Consider the following 25,318-nt stretch of genomic DNA (forward strand, 5'->3'; position numbering starts at 1 on the left):
CCACAAGCTTATGCGGCCGACAGTGCATTTCTATATGTGGATTTCTACACTAAAAAAATGCCAATGTTCACGTAGAGTTGCATATTTAGTGCTAGATTTAAAGTACCACGTGGTCTCAATAGCCAATCAGATACACTTGCATGAGCTTCTAACAATTTTCACGACATGGTGAAAATTGTCACGACATGATGAACCTACACTACAGCAAACACGCCATCCAGTTGAAGGCTAATCGAGCACATATTGAGCATTGTGCCCACCTGAATTAAGTACCGAATTGAGTGCCGGTGATGGTGACCCGTTTGTGGTCGCACCCTTGTTGGGGGACGGCGGTGAGTCCGGGCTGGAGCCGTCGCTGTCACTGTCGTCCTGGCAACCACTGAGGAGGCTGTGGAACAGTGCCTTTGAGTCCTAGAACAAACAGACAAATATCTAAGGTTCTCATTGTTAACCAACAAATTCTAGCACACCAAAGAGACATTGCAACATTTGAGGATAATCATGAAGTTGCATCTGTTGACCAGGTCAAGGGGAAAAAACACAGAAGTGTTTCAGAACTAATATGGGCTACATTAGTGATCAATGAACACATGCACGTTCTGAAACTTATCTATGCTTTTGCACTTAGACATTCGATGTTCCTTCGCTTTAAGGTACGTCGCCACCATGTAGAATGACATTTTTTGTTAATTTTTATTTTTTTACATTCCAGGAATATACACATGCATTCAGAATTGTCGTGCAGAAAAAATGACATCTTTATCTGGTTTTGTTCAAAAGGTATGGCCTTTTACGTGACTGCTCTTAAACCAAAAGTGAATTGCTAGAAAAAGTTTATTCTCGTTTTTCTTAGGACCCGAGTTTTTGTTGTTTTGTCCAGCACGAAAGCTTGCAACTTTTCGACACGTCAATATTTTCCAATGAAGTTCTCCATGCTTCTTGATTAGACATTAACTTGTGCAAAAAGTTAGTTCAATTAAAAAAGCTGAATAATTTTTTATGTTAGTATAACAATTCTATTGGAATAGAACCTTATGAAATGACAGAATTCTTGATTTTTTTGGGTTATAATATATGTAATATTAATGTCAGTGCAAAGATTTCAATTCATTGCACAGCCCAAGTACATAGCTATAAGGTTGCCAAGCCTTTCTCTTTTTGTGTGGTTGGGCGAGTAGTTATGGTCTTCGACTTGATGAACATATTTTGGGTAATTATGGCAATTATATTATAATGAGTTTCAATTATTTTTGCTTGATATACTGATAAGTGCCTTTTTAAACTGTCTTCTTTAAGTCAAACACAAAGCATTGAATTTTGAATCAAAATCTAAGAACATTTCACGAAAAGTGGTGACAAAAATGTCTCTAAAGCAATTTTTCAATGGTGAAAAACCCGTCATCATGCGTTTTACCCATCCGGACAAAAGGGCAGTCTGCGCCTCAGGCATTACAGTGGGTAACTTAATCTCCAGAAACGTCCTTACTCTGTTAGTACCACAATTCTCCATTTCAGCCCCGCCGCGGTGGTCTAGTGGTTAAGGTACTCGGCTGCTGACCCGCAGGGCGCGGGTTCGAATCCCGGCTGCGGCGGCTGCATTTCCGATGGAGGCGGAAATGTTGTAGGCCCGTGTGCTCAGATTTGGGTGCACGTTAAAGAACCCCAGGTGGTCTAAATTTCCGGAGCCCTCCACTACGGCGTCAGAAATGTTGTAGGTCCGTGTGCTCAGATTTGGGTGCACGATAAAGAACCCCAGGTGGTCGAAATTTCCGGAGCCCTCCACTACGGCGTCTCTCATAATCAAATGGTGGTTTTGGGACGTTAAACCCCACATATCAATCAATCATATCAATCGAAAGGACTGATCGTCATAGTTTTAACAATTCAATCTGTAGTATAACAGAGGACTGGCAGCTTAACACACACAGACAGCCACTGACCACATGGGAGGAATGGGAGACCCCGCTGCGCTGGACAGACCCGGCCAAGCAGAAGACCGCCACTGACCGGGCCGCCCACGTCATGCAACTGCATGAACTCATGAACGCATAGCGCTGAGGGGGTCGTGCGGTGACCCTGGGCCGTACATGCCCGAATCCCTTGGTCAAGTAAAGTTTTCACCACCACCACAGATATTGAAGTTTCTCGCCGCCAGGTTGAGTCGGCGTGGTCTAGAGGCGGTCGGCCAGTTGCGAAACCTCGATGAAGTTGAGGACGGCGCGCTGGGCAGAGCGCACATGGTGGGCCCATCCTACCGGGCTGAGAATGTCCACGGTCGAGAGTGAGGCGCGAGCAGACGGGAAAGTGGGGCGCAGGGAGGAGAGAAAATGACGTACACTCGCGCTCGACACGAGTTACATGTGCAGTGGCCCTGGTGGAACTGGTTTAGCAAGTACCGGTAGTCTGTAAACAGTGTTTAACGTCTCTGATTGTATTCTATGTCCGCGCCACCCTGCAGTGTGGGCGCCGCTTTCGCCACGACGTAGCGTGTTACAGTTTATATCGGGTGAGACTGTACGTCTTTTTCGCGCCACCTATTTCGGCAAGTGCGGAGACACCTGTCTCGCAAGAGAGGTACCGGGTAATTTCCAGTCGTCTCTCCGAGCTTTGATACAGTGGGACCGGCTCGTCGCTGGAGTCGTCCTGGGGACTCCGGACAACGGGTTCCTCCCACGCCCTCCTTCTCCATGCTTTTGTGAATAAAGACGTCTCTCTCTCTTTCTGAAGAAAAAGAGGCAGCGGGAGTGTGGGTGAGAGAGAGTGCGGAGAGGCGAAACAAGAAATAAACAAGGCGGCGGTTCCGCACTTGGTCTGCACCAAGCGCGCGCCTATACAAACACCATGTGGCGTTCGTTTTTCGCGCCTGTGGTTCCTTCGTCCTCCTAATCGTATTTTGCGTTTTGCGGCACGCAGGCCACGGAATTGGGCTAGGAAGAATTTCCGTAATGCATTGATTTGATTGATTGATTGATATGTGAGGCTTAACGTCCCAAAACCACTATATGATTATGAGAGACGCCGTAGAGGAGGGCTCCGGAAATTTCGATGAAGCATTCTGAAATGCTTTTATCAAATGTAAGTATTTGACAGCACCACGCTTTTCGGAGTTGGAGTAACCGTCTCTGCACGTTACAGCGAGGATAACCCGCTGAGAACAACTTCATTGGGCTAAGGCTTTCTGCACCTTCTACGCAAAGAAAGGGCACTCACTGCTCTCCACGGAAATTTCGACCACCCGGGGTTCTTTAACGTGCACCCAAATCTGAGCACACGGGCCTACAACACTTCCGCCTCCATCGGAAATTTCCGTGGCGCAGTTCGCCACAAAAAGACATCCGGTTTCAACGTCGCGAAGAGTGCGCAGGGTGCCACTTCAAAAAAGAGGTTCTCACTTCGCCCCCCCCCCCCCCAATCAAGTCAGTGTATGGGACCTTTGCGATCCCGTATTGTAGGCCACCAGGAACGTTCCCCCCCTCCCCGCACGCATGCGCATGACGAACAACCTATCCTCATGTTGTGATAGCTGCGCTATCGATCCAGTTACGGGGCCGAAGCCAGAAATTTTTACGGGGGAGGGGGCAGGGGAAGCGTAACCAACCGTTATACAGGGTGTCCCACGTAACTTGAGCCAAGAATTTGAAAGTGAAAGCCACTAAGGAGGCGAACTTAACCAAGCGCATACTACTCGCACTAGCCTGTAGGTACTCAGGCTATCTTTTTTTTTTTATTTCTCCCCATACTAATTAAATAATAATTCTTAAATACTTATTTTTTAAATTATGGGCTGGAAACCCAAAATATGAACACTGAGATGTAGAGCACTTTCAGAAATCACCGACTAAATTGTTTCCTCTACGATACGTCTAGCGCTGTTATTTTTTCCGCGTTGTAAAGAAAGCCTATATAGCAGCACTATAGCAGTGCGCTCGCGGCCCGTCAAACGGCTTTTTTCCCCAATTTCGCGGCTGAAAAAAAAAAAAAATAAGACGTGGAAAAAGACGTGAAAATAAGACGTGGAAAAATAAGACGTGGAAAAATACAACGTGGAAAAAAATAAGAGCACGAGGCGTATCGTACAGGAAACAATTCAGTGCGTAGTTTCTGAAAGTGATCTACATCTCAGTGTTCATATTTTGGGTTTCCAGCCCATAATTTAAAAAAAAATAAGTATTTAAGAATTATTATTTAGTTAGTATGGGGAGAAATAAAATAAGATAGCCTGAGTACTTAGAGGCTAGTGCGATAGTACGCGTTTGGTTCAATTCGCCACTGAAGTGTCTTTCATTTTAAAATTCTTGGCTCAAGTTATGTGGGACAACCTGTATATATGTTCGTGGACGTGTATTGTCACGCGCCCTGATTATTATTATTATTTTTTGCAATCGTGTTTTACTCACATGAATCGTTAGCACCGCTCAGCGAATGCCGCGCCGCAATGTTTGGCAAACTTGGCGACTGTTTCGAATTGTTCTTTCAGTATGACGCGCAAGGTTCGAGTTGTCGGGTTCATTCGAGAACTTACGCGAGCACCACGCCCGGAAGGCGCGGGGGGCAAGGGGGCGGCGGCAGCGCCTCACCCCCACCCCTAACTACCCAAGAGGGGGAGGCGTAAACTGTGCCCCATACTATGACCTAATAGGTATGAGACTAACTATGCGCCCCCCCCCCCTCTCCGTCTAGTATATGTACGAGGCTGGCTTTGCACCCCCTTACCCCGGTAAGCACGCCTAAAGGCGGGAAGCTAATTTTTATCCCACACTTACGCAACAAACAAGTAACTCAAAATATGAACTTTTTCCAGTGATTTGCGCCCCCATAACGCTGCACGTGCAGAACATACCTACGCTGACGCACACTTGCGCAGCAGCGTGGACAGACACTACCATGCGCGCCTCTTTTTGACACACCTCTACTCCCTCGCAAATTTATCCAGAATTTCGATTGCGGGGAGCTGTTTTACCAGAACGCAGGCAAATGTGGTCAAGTGCCTGTCTTTAAGAGGGGACAAAGGTGGGGACGCGTTTGTGTGGAGTAATATTTTTTGGGGGGGAGAGGGGAGGTCGGAATTTTGCGGGTGTAAACGTACATGATAGAGGTTCAGGAAAGGAAAAGACGCAACTTCTGCAGCCCTAATTGGGAGCACGGCTCAGCGCCTGTAGGGGTGGGGGGGTGGGGGAGAGGGCATTAGAGATGTGAAGAGAGAAAAAGAAGAGAAATGACGTCCAATTTCTCTTCTTCTTCTCTCTTGTTCACATCTTTACATGCAGGGGCAGATCCAGTCACTCACTTTAGGAAGGGGGGAGGGCGTTCGTTTGAACGTATACAGGAGAAGGAGTCTTCTCACTTTTTTTTTTGTCTTTAGTATAGTTGTATGCTTTCATCACAAGAACCCAATCACAGCATAAATACTGTACATTTGTGCTCACAGTGATCCCTCTCATTCGTCATGGCTTGTGGACGACAAGCACTGAAGCAAGCAAGGGGTGCATGGGGGTACTGACATAGGCTCTTGGGGGGGGGGGGGGGGAATCGATTTTACCGCCTCTCACTGAATCTGCCACTGCATACATGCAAAACATAAAACTCGGGAAGACGTTTGAACGCTGCCCCCCCCCCCCCTCCACCATATTCCTGGTTATGCCAGTGGTCTGGCATGCCACCCAGCTAGCGACACGTCTACTTGCACGTTCCAGCCCTTCCAGCGTACATAAACCGTCGCTACGTTATTGCGGTTACGGGGGGAGGGGAGGACGTGTTTATACGCTGTTCCCGCTCGCCATAACACACACTGTAACCACGTCCTCCTTATTGAAAATAATAATAAAAAGAAATACGTCGTAAACGAAAGCGGACGCGGGTCCCGCAGAACGAACGAAGGAAAAAAAGGAGGAGGACAGAAACGGCCGAGAGGTCTGGCAGCCGACGGATGACGCAGCATCTCGGGGTTTCCGTATCAAAAAAACTACGCCGCTGCTAGGACAAGGCTCGAAGACAGCGGCATGCACCTATGTGCAGTCCCTCCTCAAGGAAGGCGGTTGGCGCAGCGAGGTTCTGTATATAGCTTGGCGAGCATTTGTGGGGGCAGTTTCCAAATCCGGGGTCGGGGAGAGCGCCAAGTTTGTCCCGGGGAGAGGTTCGCCTGCCGAAGCCCATACTTAGAACGGCCTCCTTTTGAAGCCAAACCCTGCTTCCCTTGCTGCTGCTGCCGCCTTCGTCTGAACACGGGCCGCGCTTCTTCCCAGCTACAGCGGCTCGAAGACGAACGTGGCATGCAGGGTTGTGCTATTCCGCCATGTTGTCCAATTCACCGTATATATATTGCCGGCTCCCGATTGGCCCACAGGCCTGACGATAGTTATAGCGCGAGAACAAAACGAAGACACAGAGACAAGAAGGACACGAAAGACACGATAGCGCGAGAACGTTTTGTTTTCGTGCTATAACTATCGTCATGCCATACCAACTAGCCCAAGCTGCCACACTTCTATGGCCCACAGGGTTGCCTGTCTGGTTAGTTCGACGTGCCTCCACCGCAGACGTCATTGGTACTCTAACATGGCGGCGATATGACGTCATATTGCGCTAACGACGCAGCCGCAATCTCTTTGGCCTCTGCGCACGGTAAATGACATAACCGAAGCAACGTACTGATCACATTAATTACATCACGTCACAAGCTTTGCGTCCTACTCCAATAAGGCGGTTTCACTGACGTCAGTGCAAACATAGGCGTTGGAAGGGGGGGGGGGGGGTCGTCGTAGCGCCTCCTCCCTACGATGTTAACGTATAGGGCCGACTTTGCGCCTTCCCGTCTGGCTCCACCTGCCCCCCCCCCCCCACCGCTTGCACAGGTATGAGTGCAATTATCGATCTGTTGACGCAATCTTCAATAACGGTTCGGAAAGCGGTTAGTTTGCCCACGCGCGTAATTGGCCAGATTTGCCCTTTCAGTGACGCAAGAGACAACTACACAGCGAACCGGTCAGAATAAATAAAAAACAACAACAATGAAAGTGCTAATCGTTGGCAGTTGTTATTGCCATTCAGAAAACGAAGTACGATTAACCATAAAAAATTCTCTGTCACCGGGCGCTCTGAGGCCAAAGGTATCGCGCAGTCATGGGACAAACTTTGACGTGACCATACACGAACATATTATGTTTCTCTCACTATGCCGATCACACCACGGTTACGATCGTTGTTACGACGTGCGCCAAAAAAACTCATATACGGTAACAAGCAAGTGATAAGGCCAACGTAATCAGGGAGAGAGTGAAAATCAGGTGCACTTGACGGCATTGACGCCAACATGTGTTCAGTGAAAGACGAGCTAGGCAGCCGCACTTACACGCCTGTCATGTGTAGCCATTCTTTCTGAATGAATCGTTCTGCGACACCTTCCTGGCACAACTTTATTCCTCCCGCTGGCACCGCTTCCTTCCACCCATAAGCACCAAACGATTCGTCTTCAAACTGTTCCGAGTGTGTTGCTGTTCAAAACTACAGATCAGAGGTGTGTCTCAGTCTGAAAAAGTCTGCGGAACGTTTTCCTAGCGTCGCAAAATGGGTGGCTAGTTCAAGCAACTCCCACCAAAAAAATTTTAACGCACGTTGTAGACACACTTAGAGCTCGTCACAATGAAGCTGAAATGCGATTCGAATTCACTTCTTTATAACCATTAATTCGCCATAAACATCTTCCAAACCTGGCCGCCGGCTTACGTCGCTCCGTGAAAAGGTACGTAATGTGAACATAGGCGTTTTCAAGGCGGTGCGAATGAAGCACCTGCGTCAAGTACTAGTGGGTACCGGTGCTATAGCCCCATATAATAGCCCCCCTTCCCATCCCCACACACACACACATCCCCGCTATTTTCTATCGCGACGATGCGACACGGGTCTGCATCTCCAGAAGTTTCGGATATGACTTTCACCTGTGTGATCCACTCAGGCAATCTTACTCCGTCAAAATGAGCTTTGGAATTCATACCTGCTCGTCTAAGGTAAATTCAATGAGACCCGTTTCGTAAGGCAAGGTTTGGGTTTAAAAACAATACGTAGGCATACACACTTGTAAACGTACACTGCCCAGTTCCTCCTGAAAACAGACTCACGTAAGGTTTCCTGGACGCCTCCATGCGGCAAACAGGCGTGGCCCTCAATATAATGCCGAGCAGTGGCATCAGCCTTCGTACTTCTCGTGCCACAAACCCATAAAGAAGGTGTTTCTTTCCAGTGAAAGAAAAAAAAAAGTCTGCACACCGGGCTACAACACTTCGTGCCCGTACTTTTCTTTCGCAGCAAAACGCGGTATAAACTTATAAGATTGAATGCGACCGGATTTTTTGAAGCGCCCCAGTCCGGCGAAATTGCCGCACCAACTTTTCCCGAGAACAGCCCGCGCAAAGCAAAAAAAAAAAAAAGAAAAGAAAAGGCGCGCAGCTAAGCCGGGGCGGGCGACAGGGGGTAAACGTTGACACAGCGCTCGAAGCTTTTACGTCCAATCGGCGCCTAGGACGCGTTTATGCAAACGTTTGGACTCCCACGAGTAACCGAGATGTTTTTTTGTTTTTTTTTTTCGCACGGAATTTGCCGGTTACGAAGTGCAGCCGCGGCGGCTTCGTTGTCGCGAACACCCACGTAGTGCATATGCACGTGCGACTGTTGGCGTCAAAGTAAACTTGGCGCTAGCGCCAAGACTCACGCGCCACTGATACGGCTGCTACAGAGCCCTGTGTCGCTATATACTGTGCCGGCCCTGCACGGGCGGTGCGCAGTAGCCCTGAAACCCGGCTCAAAAACCTTTTCAAACCGGTAACAAATTAACTAACAGTCATTTTAACGTGAACAATTATGCCTGAGCTGACGTGGCTTTCAGGAGCGATTACTTGGGGGCCGGCATAAAAGAGAAATACCGCGCTAAAGTCGTTCCTGTCTCGGTGTAGTCCTGAATTCTGCGCTTACTCCAACGCCGCGAAAACTGGCTGGATTCCGTGCCGACCGGTTGTGCCCTCGCGATCTCCGACGGCAGCGCAGCTCTGGCCGACTGGGTTGGTCCTATACGCCACCTCCTGCCGCCGACAAGAGCTCTCGCCAGTGGTGCCCCGTCCACGGACTCCCGTGACCGTGTTTCATCTTTCCTATCTCTCCTCTCTCGTCGCTCGCTGTCCCTGCGCATCTCTCCCTCTCTCTCTATACCTTTAATGCTATACTTTTAATCCCTCCTCACCCCAATCCCTTGTGAGCTACTGTTGAGGTGTCGCACTCTGATGCAGATAGTTACGGGCCTCACTTTTCTCTTGTTTTCCCTTTTATAACCACAATATCTCTGAGGGAAGTACGTAGCACGGGAAACGCCGCGAGCCCCTGGTAATAGCGCACTTACCGAGACGGTGGCACCCTCTATTGAGCGGCGCGGGTATCTGCCGGATTTCTCGGAAGCGTTTGTCGTGATTTTAGTAAAATTACTGAGATGAATTCTGAATTATTTCTGCCCTTAATATTATTTCAGATTTAGTTAATTTATTATGCATTTGTCTTGAACATCGTTAGTTTTGATTTTTAGGCCTGTATTGACCGCTGCGTGACCACGCGATACGAGAATGGATGGACAAGCCGGGCCCCGAAAGTGCTACAAACTTTATATATATATATATATTTTCGAGCTAACAAAGTGCCACAATACTATATCTTGATTGGCTTTCACTCATTCGTAATAGGTTGCTATTTGGTACTTCTATTATGACATATTTATTGAATATTTCCACTTCATGATTGTTCTCTGTGAACGCTCTTGTAACTTTTCATTGCACTGTTATCAAACTGAACGAATTTTATTTCCTTACTTCATCTATGCACATTTTTTTTCTTCTTTTTGCTATCACTACTTCGTTGTTGGCCTTGTGTACGTACAGGTCTCCTTCCCCCATATAATATCCTCAAGTGAGGGCCTTCAGTGATATTGTCAATAAATAAAATAAAATAATTAAATACATTGACCGTCAGTTTACAGGAAACATCAAAGTAGGAGCGCAACCGCTCGAAATCAGCAAAACTCCGACATTGCGGACACTTTGAAACGCACAATGTCAATATCGAGCGTGACAGGAAGAAGTTAGGAGGGAACAAACGTGTGATAAGGAGGGTCATTCAAGGCACTAATCCGCCACAAGCTCGCAAGGTCAGAAGTTTGAAACCACATAGGGTGCTTTTTTTTAAACAGGGAAATTAGATTTTCAGACAACTAGGAAAAAAGGTGAGGCGAGCTACGAGCCAGGTGAAGTTGGGAACTTATAGGCAGTCAGGTGGTGTTCTACATTGCTAGTAAAGTGCAACAGACCATATACTTAGAGATAGCACAGCAGCCAAGCATGCCATGACAAAATTTGGTTCGAATACAGATGTCGAATCATTCCCAATTATATATCTACTCAAAATGAGTGAGGAAGGAACCGTTAAAAAAAAAAAATAGGTCTAGGGTGCGGCCTCACTTGCGACCATCTGCTGGTAATGCACTCCCTCACCAAAGCAGGATTGGCCAACCCGGTGCAGTACATGGCCACAACCTCCCATGAACACAGCAATTAACCCTTGGCCCTCAGTCCCCAGCAGCTGCGAAGCAATTGTCCAAGGCGGCGGTCAGACCTGTGATGCGGTGTAGGGTGCTAAGAATCCCTGGGTACGGACAGGCCGCCATTGGAATCTGAACATGGCTACCTTCAACACTAGAACGCTATCTAGTGAGGCCAGTCTAGCTGTGCTATTTGAGGAATTAGAGGGTGTCAAATGGGATGCAATAGGGCTCAGCGAAGTTAGGAGAACACGTGAGGCTTATAGAGTGCTGAAGAATGGACACGTCCTATGCTACCCTGGATTAGTTGACAGAAAAGAACTAGCAGTGGGGTTTCTCATACACAAGAATATCGCTGGCAACATGGAAGAATACTATAGCATCAGTGAGAGGGCAGCAAGTATCATAATTAAGTTTAATAATGTTTAACAAAATTATAAGATGAAGGTAGTAGAGGCCTACGCGCCTGCATTGAGTCATGATGATCGTTTGGTTGAACGCTTTTATGAAGACACAGAGTCGGCCATTAACAAAGTAAACACACAGTACACTATTCTCATGGGCGACTTTAATGCCAAAGTAGGCAAGAAACAGGCCGGAGATCATGCAGTGGGGGAATATGGCATCGGCTCAATAAATGCCAGAGGGGAGTTATTGGTAGAGTTCGCAAAACGCAATAATTTATGGATTATGAATACCTTCTTCAGAAAACGGGCTAACCGTAAGTGGATGTGGCGAAGTCCTAATGGCAAAACTAAAAATGAAATCGACTTCATTCTGTGTGTACACTCAGACATTGTACAAGATGTAGAAGTAGTTGGCAAGATTAGATGCAGTGACCATAGAATGGTAATAGCTCGTATACACCTAGATTTAAAAAAGCAAAGATAGAAACTGATATGCAAGAAGCCAATTAATGAACTGGTGGTGAGAGGAAAAATACAGGAATTCAGAGTGTTGCTTTAGAATTAATTAGAGGCACTAAATGAGATAACTGATGTTAGCCTTGCCTCAATGAACGATAATATTACTAGTACCATGAAAGAGTGGGCAATTGAAGTTGGAGGTGCAGTCACTAGACGGGAAACTGGCAAAATATATCGGGAGACAAAAAATCTTATTAAAAGACGACAAACGATGAAAGCCTCAAATGCAACCGACGAAACAGAGCTAGTGGAGCTTTCGAAGTTAATCAATAGGCGTGAAGTAGCCGACTTCAGGAGGTATAACATGAAAAGAATTGAGCAGGCTGGCAGAAGCTTAAAAGATGTGAAGGCAGACTTGTGCATAGGCAAAAATCGGATGTATGCAATGGGAAACAAGGAAGGCAATGTCATAACCAATATGGATAGGATAGTTGAGATGACGGAGGAGTTTTACAGAGAGCTGTACAGAAGTCAAAAGAACCAGGATGGTGGTGGGAGAAACTATAATAGTCAAAGAGAATTAGACATCTTACCAATAACGACAGGGGAAGTAAGGAAAGCCCTAGAAAGAATGCAAAGAGGCAAAGCGGCTGGTGAGGATAAAATAATAACGTACCTCCTGAAAGATGGTGGGGAAACTGTGTTAAAAAAATTAGCCACTTTATATACAAAGTGTCTCTTGACAGGAAGGGTACCATAATCTTAGAATAACGTCAACATCATTCTAATGCATAAGAAAGGAGACGTCAAATACTTGAAACATTACAGGCCGGTCAGCTTACTGTTTGTTCTCTACAAACTATTAATAAAAATAATAGTTAATAGAATTACGACGATATTACAATTCAATCAGCCAAAGGACCAAGCAGGTTTTTGTACCGGCTACTCCAAAATAGACCATATTCATACTATCAATCAGCTAATAGAGAAATGCGCCGAATATAACCAACCCCTATACATAGCTTTTATAGATTACGAGAAGGCGTTTGACTCAGTCGAGACATCAGCAGTAATGCAGGCACTACAGAATCAGGGCATCGAAGAACCCTACATAAACATACTGGAAGAGATCTACAGAGTATCCACAGCCACCATAGTTCTCCATAAAGAAAGCGAAAAAATCTCAATAATAAAGGGTGTAAGGCACAGAGACACAATCTCTTTAATGCTATTCACCGCCTCTTTACAGGAGGTATTCAGGACCATAGACTGGGAAGAGTTAGGAATAGGAGTTCATGGAGAGTACCTTAGTAACCTGCGATTCGCTGATGACATTGTCTTGATGAGTAACTCAGGAGACAAATTACAGTTCATGATTACTGAACTGGACTTGGAAAACAGAGAAGTAGGTCTGAAAATTAATATGCGCAAAACTAAGGCAATGTGCAACAATCTCGGCAGAAAACAGCATCTTGAGATACGTGGAGAGGTGCTGGAAGTTGTTAAGAAATGTGTCTACTTAGGACAGGTAATGACTGCGAAGCCGAACGACGAGATTAAAGTAGCTAGAAGAATAACAATGGGGTGGAGCACATTTGGCAAGCTCTCTCAAATCATGACTGGTAGATTGCCACTATCCCTCAAGAGAAAGGTACAGTATATAACAGTTGCATCTTGCCAGTACTTACCTACGGAGCAGAAACCTGGAGGCCTACAAAGAGGGTCAGCTCAAATCGAGGAACGATGCAGCAAGCGATGGAAAAGAAAATGATAGGTGTACCCTTAAGAGACAAAAAGAGAGCAGAGTGGGTCAGGGAAGAAACCAAAATTAAGGATATCATAGTTGAAACCAAAAAAAAGAAATGGACAAGGGCCGGACACGTAGCTTTAGACAGGATAACCAGTGGTCGTTAAGGGTAACTGACTGGATTCCCAGAGAAGGCGAACGCCCGTAGGGGAGACAGAGAGTTAGGTGGGCCGATCAGATTGAAAAGTTTGCGGGTATAACCTGGTAATGAAAAGCACAAGACCGGGTTGATTGGCGGATCATGGGAGAGGCCTTTGCCCTGTAGTGGGCGTAGTCAGGCTGATGAAATACAGTGACCACATAGTGCCCTGCCAGTGCCTAAGTAAAGTTGGCTTATGAGTGACACATGTCTTGAATGTGTTTCGTTACATTTGGGTAGTGGAGACACTATACGGTGGTCACGCTTTACTGGACCAAAGAAAGCTTATTCACTCGCTCACTAACGAACACGTGAAAAAGAGAGAGAGGCAGAGAGTAAGAAGAGAAATAGAGGGATCGATACAAAGTGATAGAAAGAAAAAGGAAGGGGAAAAATAGAGAAATGAATACACGGAAAGATAAAACGACAGAAAAACCTACAGAAAGAGATAGGAGGAAGAGAAAATGGCAACAGTATGGAAAGAGATAGAATAAATAGACAGCGAGACAGAGGAAGCGAGACACAGAAGCAGAGAGCAAAACAAGCAGATAAACAAAGAGAGGTAGTGAAAAAAAGAAAGAGAAAGTAACAGATGAAAAAAGATACACAAGAAACACAGAGAAAGAAAAAAAATATAGACAAGGAAGGCCACCCAGCTGCGCTCTTCCATCAAGCTTGGCACGACCAGTACGAAGCTGCCATATATTTTTTTTGGCTTTATTTATTTCTCTATTTATTTATCTCTTTCATATTTCTTTTTTGTTAATATTTCTTCCCTTTCTTTATCTCTATTTCTCTTTTTTTCCACCCTATGCTTTACTCTCTCCTCTCCTCACTCTATCTCACCCCCTAGCTATTACTGTACTATACAAGGCTATGCTATACTCCCCAAGGGAGCATGTGCCGGTTAACGATAACTTTCTATCCAAGACGCACGGCGAATTTCGACCGTAACAGCACCGCTGTTAAAAAGTGGCTATACTAATGTGGATGACTAAGATGTGCCACACTGAATCAACTTTTTGAAATAAAAACATAAGCCAGGGGTTGGCGACCTGCGGCCCACATGGAAGTATTATGCTGCGCCCAGCACAACGTCGGAACCCTTCCCTTCCGCTTATCACTTCCCGTGTGACGTCCTACATGGCATTGTTTGCTTCAAGTGGAGTTTGCACTTGCAATCTAGGGTGTGTGAATGGCAACCTTGCGACATGCGTGTGCAAAATAAATGTGACTTTTATTCCAGTTTTGTACAGTATTGCCAATGGGCATAATTTTTTCCCTTTGCCATCAAACCTCCCCTCCCCTACCATCAAAGTTGCCGTTTGGTCACTGCTGAGTCATCTTCATGCAAAGCGGCCCAGCACGTGAAAAGGTTGTCGATACACGATATGTGCAAATGACTACAGAGCCTCCCCCAGTAGCTTCCATGTCAGGTGCGCAGTTATAACTCGAAGAGCCCATGTAGTTAAATTTTAGACTCAAGCAATGTTCTAGAAATAGTTATGAAGGTGGTTTTTCGGTTGATGTTTCTGTTTTTACAAGTCTTTCAGTGTCAGACGCGACGCCTTTCACTCATGAAAGTGTTAGCTGCATCTCACTTTCTTCCCAGTTATTGTTGTGCCATACCTACCTCATTGAGAAAGAATCTACTCAACAAAGTCAAGCTATTGTCACAGCATTTTCGTACGATAGCTTCAGTGTTCAAAAGCAGCATTTAGCGCAGCTCATGGCACATCAAGAATCAAAGACAATTGCACCTAAGATAGGCTTGTACTGCAGCTGCCAAAAGGATCAGACTTGGAAAGAAGTTCAATCAACATGAGTAAGCTTAATGTTGAAAGATCCATATGCTATGTCATGAGAATGTTCCTTGAGTCAGATAAGCAGGTATGTCGTATTTCGAGACAAGCGTACAAGATTCAATGTTACATCACATTGTTTGGCATATACCTATGTGATTAAATGTCCTTTGCTTGTTAATGTGAGCACTAAGACAGGCACCTTCATCTTTTACCTTCTTAGTGCAGCCTGCTAAGTGCCGGAATATTGCAAGCGGATCACGTTGGAAAATGCTCAACTCGTGTGTCCCATAAGCTCGAATCAGTCGGGAGCACATGCAATCAAAAGGGTTTGATTAGAGTATTTCTTTACTACGCTACATTATATGGTTAATCGTGCAAGTAATTAATGTGGCTCTATTAATCAGGCTGCAGTGACAAAATAATGCAATCCGCTATGCACTGTTGTTTCACATTGAGAGTGAAACAAACTACCGCAAAATGCCAAGCAAGCACTGCCTCTCTTCTTTTCGGGAGTTCTGAAATAAGTGCCAAATAAGCACCAATGACCGGTCCGGAACAGAGCAAGTGCCCCCTCCCAAATATGGTCGGATTATCCTTCACCGTGGGGGGAGGGGGGGCTAGCTAGGCATTTTACGGTAGTCGAGCACAATGATCTGGTGTGATTGTGTAGGCTTGGTGCCGGTCAATGTCTCGTTAAAAGATGACAGCACACATTCGTCAGTGATGGCAGAACCAGGAAATACGACAGGCATTGAATTCCCAGCGACTTTTTATTGAGAAATGTGTCTTAATTGTACATGCATGACGATGCTATTAATAATTATGCACAGAACGTCAAACTTTAGAGAAGCAGTGCAGACGCTACAGTTGACTTATTCACTTTATTTTATAGTTATTCAGATAATGATCACAAATGTGCAAAAACAAAGTATGATTTAACTGAATAAATCAATTTATTGGAAGCCAGTGCTCATCAATCACCTTTCATGCCATCCTTGTGTTTTTTTTAATCTGCACTGAGTTTTTATAAATCACTTCTCCACTGCATTTATCCTTCCTACTTAAAGTTAATACACGAAGTTAAACGAATGCATAGACAAATTTCCACTACAAACATGGGCATTATACTAGCAATGCCTAGTGTAACACTGCCAAACAAGAGGCATTTCATACACATCTAATTACTATTTGTGTATATTTATTTCATGCCTACATAATTCTAGTAAACAAGGATTCACCTGGGCTTCAGCAGAAGGCTTTGTTCGGAGACAGTTTTTTAGTTTGCACATTTCATTGCATGCTAAACTATAATTGTCATGAATAACAAATCAATGACAATAACAAATTGTACAATGTTCTAAATTCACGTTTTATGTACAAAACACCTTTATTGTGCAGTCTTCCACCACAAGAACACTTTTCTTTCTACCCCTCTTACGCTTACCAGAAGAGATCGTTTTATTGATTTTGATTCAAAGTGGTTGCGATGAGTAGGGCGGTAAAGTGATATTTCTGACAATGTACGCACAGCAATATTTTCTTTTTTCAAATTTGAAGGTCTTACTTTAGCCCACATGCCGACTCTCCTGAACTATCTGTAAGGTTCGTGAAAATTGTACGATTTTAAAAATATGCCTTGAAAAGTCTTACGATCAGCCTTGGATTACCCTTAGCAGCTGGTGAAAGGACTTGAGATAAATACATGCCTAAAATAATCGAGCATTGGGCGAATTGGTATTCATTGTAGAGGGCATTTTGCACATACACACGCACACGCACACACACAAAAAAAAAAACAGAGAAGGAAGAGAGCACGGACAGGCACAGCTGTGACTATGCTTGCCTGTGCTCACTTCGTTCTTGTCTGTTTTTTTTTTGTACAGGATGCCATCCACAATAAAATACATGCCATGACAAAATTTAATCTTGCAAGTTGAATCAGATGAAATGGACTGCAATATTATCCCTAAGAATATTCATTATGATCTGCTTTATGCTTTGATCTATGCTGCTGAAGGAAAGTCAGACATAAGGCACACTTTTTGCAACATGTGCACACTTTATGTAAACATTGTCAAAATGCATGCTTCTTCAACAGTATACTATTTTTTGTTGCACCTACAGAACATTAATTAATTATAATATTCACAGGTATGTTATAAAAATTAGGCTAAAGGTATGTGACCTCTTGTCAGGGTGTTAAAGATAGTAGTCTGCTTTTCTTTCTTGCTAAGAGATTTCGTCTTCAGCCTGTACGTAGTACAGTCATTAGGTTAAAGTCACTTATGTCTGGGACTCGTACTCACAACCTAGCACTCTGGAGTGAAATGTCACAGCTACAAAGCCACTGTTGCATCTGGGCACTTTCAATTTAAAACAGCAACTTAAATGCAGCAAATTTTGTTGCAACAGTTCCATCAACTTGCCAAAGGACGGTCCTTTTTACTGCTTGCGTGCATCTCATACAACAGGACAGAAACCAAAAAGCCTCCTTCCAGCAAAAACCACATGAAGTATGAATCATCGAGTGATGACTTTGTTAAACTCACTACTTGCTAATGGGTATGGTGTTGGCACTGGAAAACTTGAGCTTATAGAGCGCAAAGTACCACATCAAGACACGAGGTGTGCAACCTTGTTAAAGGAGCTCTGCAACACTTTTTCAAGTAACCATTGAATGGCCTTGTTAAAGAAGTTTACTGCCTTCAGGAATCAACTGACGGAAAAATTTTTAGAGTCCGTCACGTACAAGTGGAGTTAAGAGATCTGTTACATGCTGCCATTGCTTTCTCACATCTCTCGCATTAACGAGCGGGCTGGAAGCTCAGCATAGAGGGATGGCACGGGGTAAAGAAGTTACGCAATGGGCATCATGACCGTGTGGCTCGCTTTTAATGTGGTCGCGAGTGCAGGCTCGTGGCTGCCTCGATAACTATGCAACTCACGATGCTCAATCAGCCAATGGCCATGAATTTGAACGTATGAAAAAATCTGTAGAAGGAACAGCGAACAGCTTCTAGCCGACTTTGAGAACCAATTGTGAATTCCAGGCCGTATGCTGTGCTATAATGTTTGGCTAGCGTGTTCTAACGAGCCTCGGCTGGGGATCGGCAATGCTTTCTGACCATGCTGGAAAAGTGTTGCAGGGCCTCTCAAAGTACACTGTAAAAGGTACACTTGGCCGCAGCGAAAAAAAAAAAAAAAAAGTCGCAATAATAATAATAAAAAAAAAAACGAGGACAGTGACGTCAAATTTCTCTGAGTACACTACACAGCACTAAGGTCACATGCACACGTGTGCTACATCACACATTGTAACAAAATAGCATTAAAAAATAGGTGTGACTCTTTTCCAAACTGTGAAGATTATAAAAAGAAACTTATAAAATAGATAGAATTTAACAGCCATAGGCCAGTGTAAGACAAGGATTCTTTTAGCCTGACCCTATTTCTTTCTTATGGCTCAGCTATTAATGACTGCTCGATCCTAGTGATGAAGTAGGCAGACTGCTATCCAGACCAGTGATGAAATGTAAAAAATGAAAAAAAAGGAAAAAAAAAACTGGGTCTGGTTTTTCTCAAGGCAATTCCATGGGCAATTAATTAGTCAATTTAATCAAAGAATGTCCATAGTGTATTACATGCAGTGACTGATGCTACACGAACACAACTACATTGATAAAAAAACAGACACGGCACTTGGTTGTTACACATGCAATAAGCAAACGAATATGCAAACAATGTCAAGGCCAGCTTGACGCATGAACACTTCATGATGCAACAGCACCACAAACAGTCAAGTCAGTTCCAGGCACAGTGTAAAAAAAATAGAAGTAATCTATAGATTTTTTCGTATCACATTGCTGTAATACCAACACTTCATTATTTTTTTAAAAGAAAGTTTCGTTGGAATGACTTGGCAGTCAACCTCGCTTAGCATTTTTTTTTCTTTTTTTTTTTAGGATGACAGAAGCATGCAGTGCATTTTAGGGTATCAGTTCTCGAACAGATTTAACAGTTATATGAATGTGCCACAGCAAAGCGAATACCTCTTCCAGTGACAGTGCATACAACAATGTACGTAACATTTTAGGGCAGCAAGCACTTGGTACACTGATGCCTCTATACTTGCAACTTTGCCACATCAAGGTCTAATGATCAAGCTAGGATGGTCGTCAGGCCTGGACAAATAACACTATTGGCACTTTGAAGATCTGCCATTATTCAATTAGCCACTAAAATTTGTTGTTTATACAACTTATAACAACTAATATCATAACTAAATACGGTCATTGTTATAACAACGTCTGAAATGAAAAACAACATCTGAAATGAAAAAAACACTTTTGTAATGATTCATATTCATAACCAGCTAACATCAGTGAGCAATCTTACATAGTTACTTCATTATATTGTAAAGTTAATTATATTCACTTTACAGCTGTACTGCTTTTGTCATGTACCTTTACCGCATGCTGAAGTTTCGGAGCGATTATCAATCAAGGGTGCAATGGAGGCTGCACTGTGGAGGCTACACACAACTACATCCAGAAATGGATATCGCTCAAACAGTTCAATGTTCCATTGTTGTACACTTCGAAAGAAAGGCAACATGACATTTACATGCAGTATGCACTGCGTAATGTGACACATTGTGATAAGAAAAAAAAAGCTAGCTTTTATGCTACTATGCACTGCACTTACAAAAGCAAAACAACACGATTTGCACAACCTCTTAACATGTGTAAAAATATATATATAACAGCATTGTCACCTCTGTAAGTTTGGCACTATTGTGTAAACATCTATATATATTCTCTCGTCTACGGGCAGTGTTTGTGTCACAATGCTGACCGTCAAGACGGCAGCCAGGAAAGCTTTGCGAGGCGTGGGCAGGCAGTCAGCCAAAACAGTTCGCACATGCGTGCACGTACACACACATACACACACACTGGCATACAGCAGGATGCATCCCATTCGAACGACCCAAGTCTCGTAATCTGGCGATCCCAGGTAGGAAAGGAGGAGGGAGAGGAGAACGATGCAGTCACAGTGCTTTTCTCTCCCTCGCAGTCAGATCATGAAAAACGGGGGCAATTTCTGGCTGCCAAATTCGGGGAGCTGCATGAAGGGCTGTGACACCAGGGACAACTGTAACAAGGGGAGCGGACAGGATGCATTCATCTTTACTATCGTCATTACACTCAAACCTCGATACAACATACCTGAATATGACGAAATATTGGTTATAACGATGTAAATGAAAAAAGTCTTGCAATAGCTATAAGGCTAGGAATACACTTTTATAACGAATTTTCGGATATAAGGAACTTGCTTTTGGGTAATGTGCAACTTTGATATCATGAGGCTTAAGTGTATTTAAAGATACACTAATAAGAAATACAGGTTAGTTAGCATAGACCAGTTGAATACTCTTTCCCCCTAGATTATGGAAATTATTTTAACTGACAGCAAAAGGCCAATTTATATTGCTCTGAAAATGGAAATGACATCCAAGCTTGCCCATTTAATGTTTACAAAATCACCAAAACACTGATGGTGTGCATGATGGGAACCTTTCGAAATTTTTACAGCTCTTGTACTAGAAGAGCCATTGAAAATTGTCTAAAGTTCCGTTTATAATTGGAGTCCCGCCGCGGTGGTCTAGTGGCTAAGGTACTCTGCTGCTGACCCGCAGGTCGCGGGATAGAATCCTGGCTGCAGCTGCTGCATTTCTGATGGAGGCGAAAAAGCTGTAGGCCCGTGTGCTCAGATTTGGATGCATGTTAAAGAACCCCAGGGGGTCGAAATTTCTGGAGCTTTCCACTACGGCGCATCTCATAATCACATGGTGATTTTGGAACGTTAAACCCCACATATTAATCATTTATAATACGAACTCATTCCTCATGTTCAGTCATTGGCATGAACAGACACTGCCAGAACCTACTATGCAATATGAGAAACGTCCAGTTCTTTACAGCTTTAGCCAATGTTATTAGCCAATGTGATGCCAAGACATTGTTACCACGGCTATTAGGCATCTGCTGAGACTGGTAGCTCAGAATTTAACAAAATGAATGCTTAACAAAGAATCTCTATTACCTAACAAAACTTCCATTGCTCCAGTGTGAGCAGTTCTATGAAGCCATCTCAACCTTTCTTTCATGTGTCCTTCCAGCCTGACTGACCATCAGATCACAGTAAGACTGGCCTGTATGGAGTTTGGGCACTGGGATATACGATTCTAAGGTAACTTAGCGCTTCTTCTTCATGCCTCCTTAAGGCAGTACTAAGGAAAGCCGAGCTAGTTGCATTGAGAAATAGTGTAAAACAAACTAAGTGGCTGTGCGAATATTTGCAAATTCCGAATAACGAGTCGAACAACATTATATTGCGTTTGGTGCTCGAATAGAGTAGCGCATATTCGAAATATGCAATATTTTTTCAATAGTCAGCAATGACGAAAAATGCTCGAAGGAACAAGACGTTAAATCAGCAGACGGGTAGCTTTTCCTGTTTCTGCCATCGAGTTGCCCAGATGCACGCAGCCAATGTACTTGCAAGACTACCGAAGCTCTATTGGTCACAGGATGACGGCGTTCTTGCTGGAAACTACAATGTCGCTGACGCTACAGGGTTCTCAATCCGTTATCTTCACTATGAGCATTATGGTGATAACTCAAGAAAACAACCTAGTACTTCTCTATCAGATTTATTCAAAAATTATAGTCAAAGTGCCACCTTGAATACTGTGGTCACTAATGTATTTCAGCCAGCCGTATAAGAGCTTGGCTCAGTTTAAATACGTAATTGTAGTATCTTAATGCCGGTTAAAATCATTATAATGAACCCTTATTAAAGCCCCTAAATATTTTTTAAAAATAAGATGTAACATTCTTGAGTCGGTTTTACTTTATCAGCCTCGAGATGCCTAAAAAATCGTTGTCTTACTAATCGAAAACTATTTGAAAACTTTTTGATTCTAGATTTAGTGTCATAACCGTTGCATTCATATTTAATGTCAAATTCATTATTCACACACCCCTAAAAAGAACTCAGGGACACACACTAGACAGAGAGATACAGTGACTTCAAAGTTAGCACCGTCTCTTTAGTCTGTGTCTCTCTGCTTTTTAACTTTTCCCACAATGCATCCTCAAGGCAGTTCAACTTGTGCCCTGTAAGAATCAGACCAGGATAGTTATTCTAGCAGTGGTTTTCTAGCGATTCCTCCAGCGACAGCTGTGGCAAGTGTCTGTCTACGATGCTGTGTGCACAGCGGAGGAGCATCCACGATGCTTTGGACATGTGCCAGTACAGTCCACTGACGGTGGCTGACTGAAGAGAGAGGAATCGTAAATGAACCATAGTAAAAACAGCTTTCGTTCCCCCATTTATTCCGGGCATTTTCCTCAACGGATTGAAAAAACAAACACATTCGACCTTGGATTTCTTAATTAAACTATTAATTAAGGAGCCACATCATTGTGTACTTTGTTCCTGGGAAACAACAATATTCTTTTATCATTGGCACACTAAGTTTAATTGTACCAAGTGAGGTGCCAATGATAACAACTATAGTTCTGCTGTAACGAATAAGCTACCAGAAGTAGACACGCAGTATAAGTTAGCCTGTAGGCTATTAAGTGCAAATTATATCAATTTGCTACATTTGATTACAACCTAAGAAAAAACATCAGCTCCATGCACAGCCATCGTAGCCCATTCCAAAGATAATTTGCATACACACTCTGTCTAACTGCACTTACTCATTTGGTCACATCAAAAACTTCTCCAGTGTTTCAGATAGTCGAGTTTCCCGTACAAACAAACATTTGTGTTGCCACTTTTAGTAGGGAAACTCGAACATTCTGGTACATTTTATAGAAGATTCTGACATTGCTGCTCAGCTAAATGTAATGCTGTGGGCAGCAACTACCAACCTTTATCTTTTAATATGCATAATATTTACATTAGCCGAGAAAAAGTACTTACGGTTCAATCGGAAGCCAGACGACACAACTGTCTTAGACAGGTGAGGGACGGGTGTGCCGCGGTTCTGTGGGCGGAGCCGACATTTTTTTCTTTGGTTGCAACGGAGCATATTAAGTTTCCCATGTTTCATGTCAAGACCACATAACGCACGTCAAAGCGTGTGTCAAATCAAGCGGTCGTTGACGGTTTTCACGCCACGATCAAGCGCAATTTCCTGGTGCTGTTAATCCTAGCTTACGTTAAACGTACTGGTAAGTGTGAAGAAAACACTCCATTAGAAGGAGTTCAGTTTCTGTGGCACATTAGGACACCTCGGTATTCTGTGAGCTGAACACCTACAACAATATTCTTATGCAACAAGGTTGGAGTGGTTTCCTGACAGCCAATGGAACGCAATGGGTTATTACATCACAGCAAAAACACAGTGGGTCATACCACTGCAGAAAAAAAAAGGGCCTTTGTCTAATGTTAGTATGACACGTACCCACGGTAGCATGATAGACCGTTTTAATACGACAGACATGACAAAGCAGCTGCAACCAGTATGCTGTAACATCCTTTCCCCAGCCACTGCCATGCACAGCCAGCGTGCTCATGCATATCCATGTCATGCCAATCACGTCAAGAGAAGGCTCGCCATGCGAATATGTGCATGTACTCAACAAACAAGACTCGCTGATAAAAGCTGAAATTGTTACAGTGCCTAGATGCTTGCAAATTAAACTAATGACTGTTCCTTGGATGTATCACACAAGGGCAATTCCCAAACAAGCGTGTTGGAGAATGTACTATTTGTAAAACACTAAAAAGTGGGGTGGCCACTGTACACAGTTTAAACCTCGCTGCCCAGGAAGGCCCATTAACACTAATGATTTCTGAAGATCTGGATAGCCAACAGTAAGAAACCAAAAGCTATCTGTTCGGACCATATCTTGAAGGCGCATTACATGATGACATCTGCAAGGCCACTTACATGCTGGTACACTCGTGTTGTATGTGCTCCCAATAGGGAGCTTTTGATGCAAAACAACTGAAACATGAAAGAATATGTCTTGATAATTACGTACTGTGTATGTCTCCCTGTATTTAATGAGCCAGGCTGGTCATTCACCCGAAAACTCTTAACCAAGCATGTCTGCCGGATCAGTTAGATGCGCTGCTGGAAGTGACAGGAAACTGATGAACCGAAGCTTCACTTACGAGTCACAGCAAAAACAATTTGTTTGTGCTGGACAATATTTTTTTTATAAATTCTGCTCGATGCAGTGAGGATGATGACATGCTACTAATGAGGAACCAATCACACACAAAAAAAACTTGCATCTCTGCCTCCACCGGTTGTGTTCCTGTTAAAAAATGGTGAACATTGTATCGCTTCTTGCTGGTTATGTTTTTCATAACTTAGAATGTCTTGCACTCAATGCATATAGAAAATTTCAAGAATATTATTATTTCTACAATGACAGACTGATCTAGTCATACTGCACCTTTGACATGAATTGTGTTCTGTGTTGTCAAATGTATGAGTGCCTAAAATTACTTTGAAATCACTCTAGCTCCTAAAATTTGCAAAGTTAGGCCTTTGAAAATCATTGATACATCAATGTTGCCATTTGGGTATTCATATGAGTAGACTCAAGATATAGTAGTCCGATAGGTAATTAACAAAGCTGTGTTAATTAATATTACAATTATTGATCTTAGGAGGCAAAAAGCAAATGAGAAGTCTAAAGCTCTCTCCAAAGAGAACTCGGGGAATAAATTTTCATTATTTTTATTATGTAAGTTCCTGTAAGCGATGCACCAGCAAATGCTTCCCACTCGAAGGCCTACCTCCTAAAAGCAAAAATGGCAAAAAGAAAGCCTGACTACAACATTACTATCACCAACTTCCATTTCATTACAACAGCAGAGGCCCCACGAAGAAAATGCCTTGCGTTTCACCTTCACCATCTTTGCTTCAGAGGCAGTGAAACGCCTAAATGACGGTCATACGCTAAATCTGCTCAGTCACTAAGCCGTGCATAGTTTCTGCAGTGCAGGGAAAGTTTGGCAACAGGCGTTGCACCAGCATTGACATTAGCGTCGCTGAAAGAAACCTGATAGATGCGACTTGGTGTTCCGCCAGGCTTG

General features: G+C 43.7%; 1 protein-coding gene across 1 annotated transcript in view; it reads right to left on the minus strand.

Moving 5' to 3' along the window:
* Positions 1–25,318, minus strand: part of bs (serum response factor blistered) — a 41,153-nt gene that overhangs the window by 7,796 nt on the left and 8,039 nt on the right. Inside the window, exon 3 of the mRNA XM_037418410.2 lies at positions 261–411. Coding sequence (XP_037274307.2) covers positions 261–411 — 151 coding nt within the window. The remainder of the gene's footprint in view (positions 1–260; positions 412–25,318) is intronic.

This window comes from Rhipicephalus microplus, chromosome 6 (genome assembly GCF_043290135.1).
Source record: "Rhipicephalus microplus isolate Deutch F79 chromosome 6, USDA_Rmic, whole genome shotgun sequence".
NCBI lineage: Eukaryota > Metazoa > Arthropoda > Arachnida > Ixodida > Ixodidae > Rhipicephalus > Rhipicephalus microplus.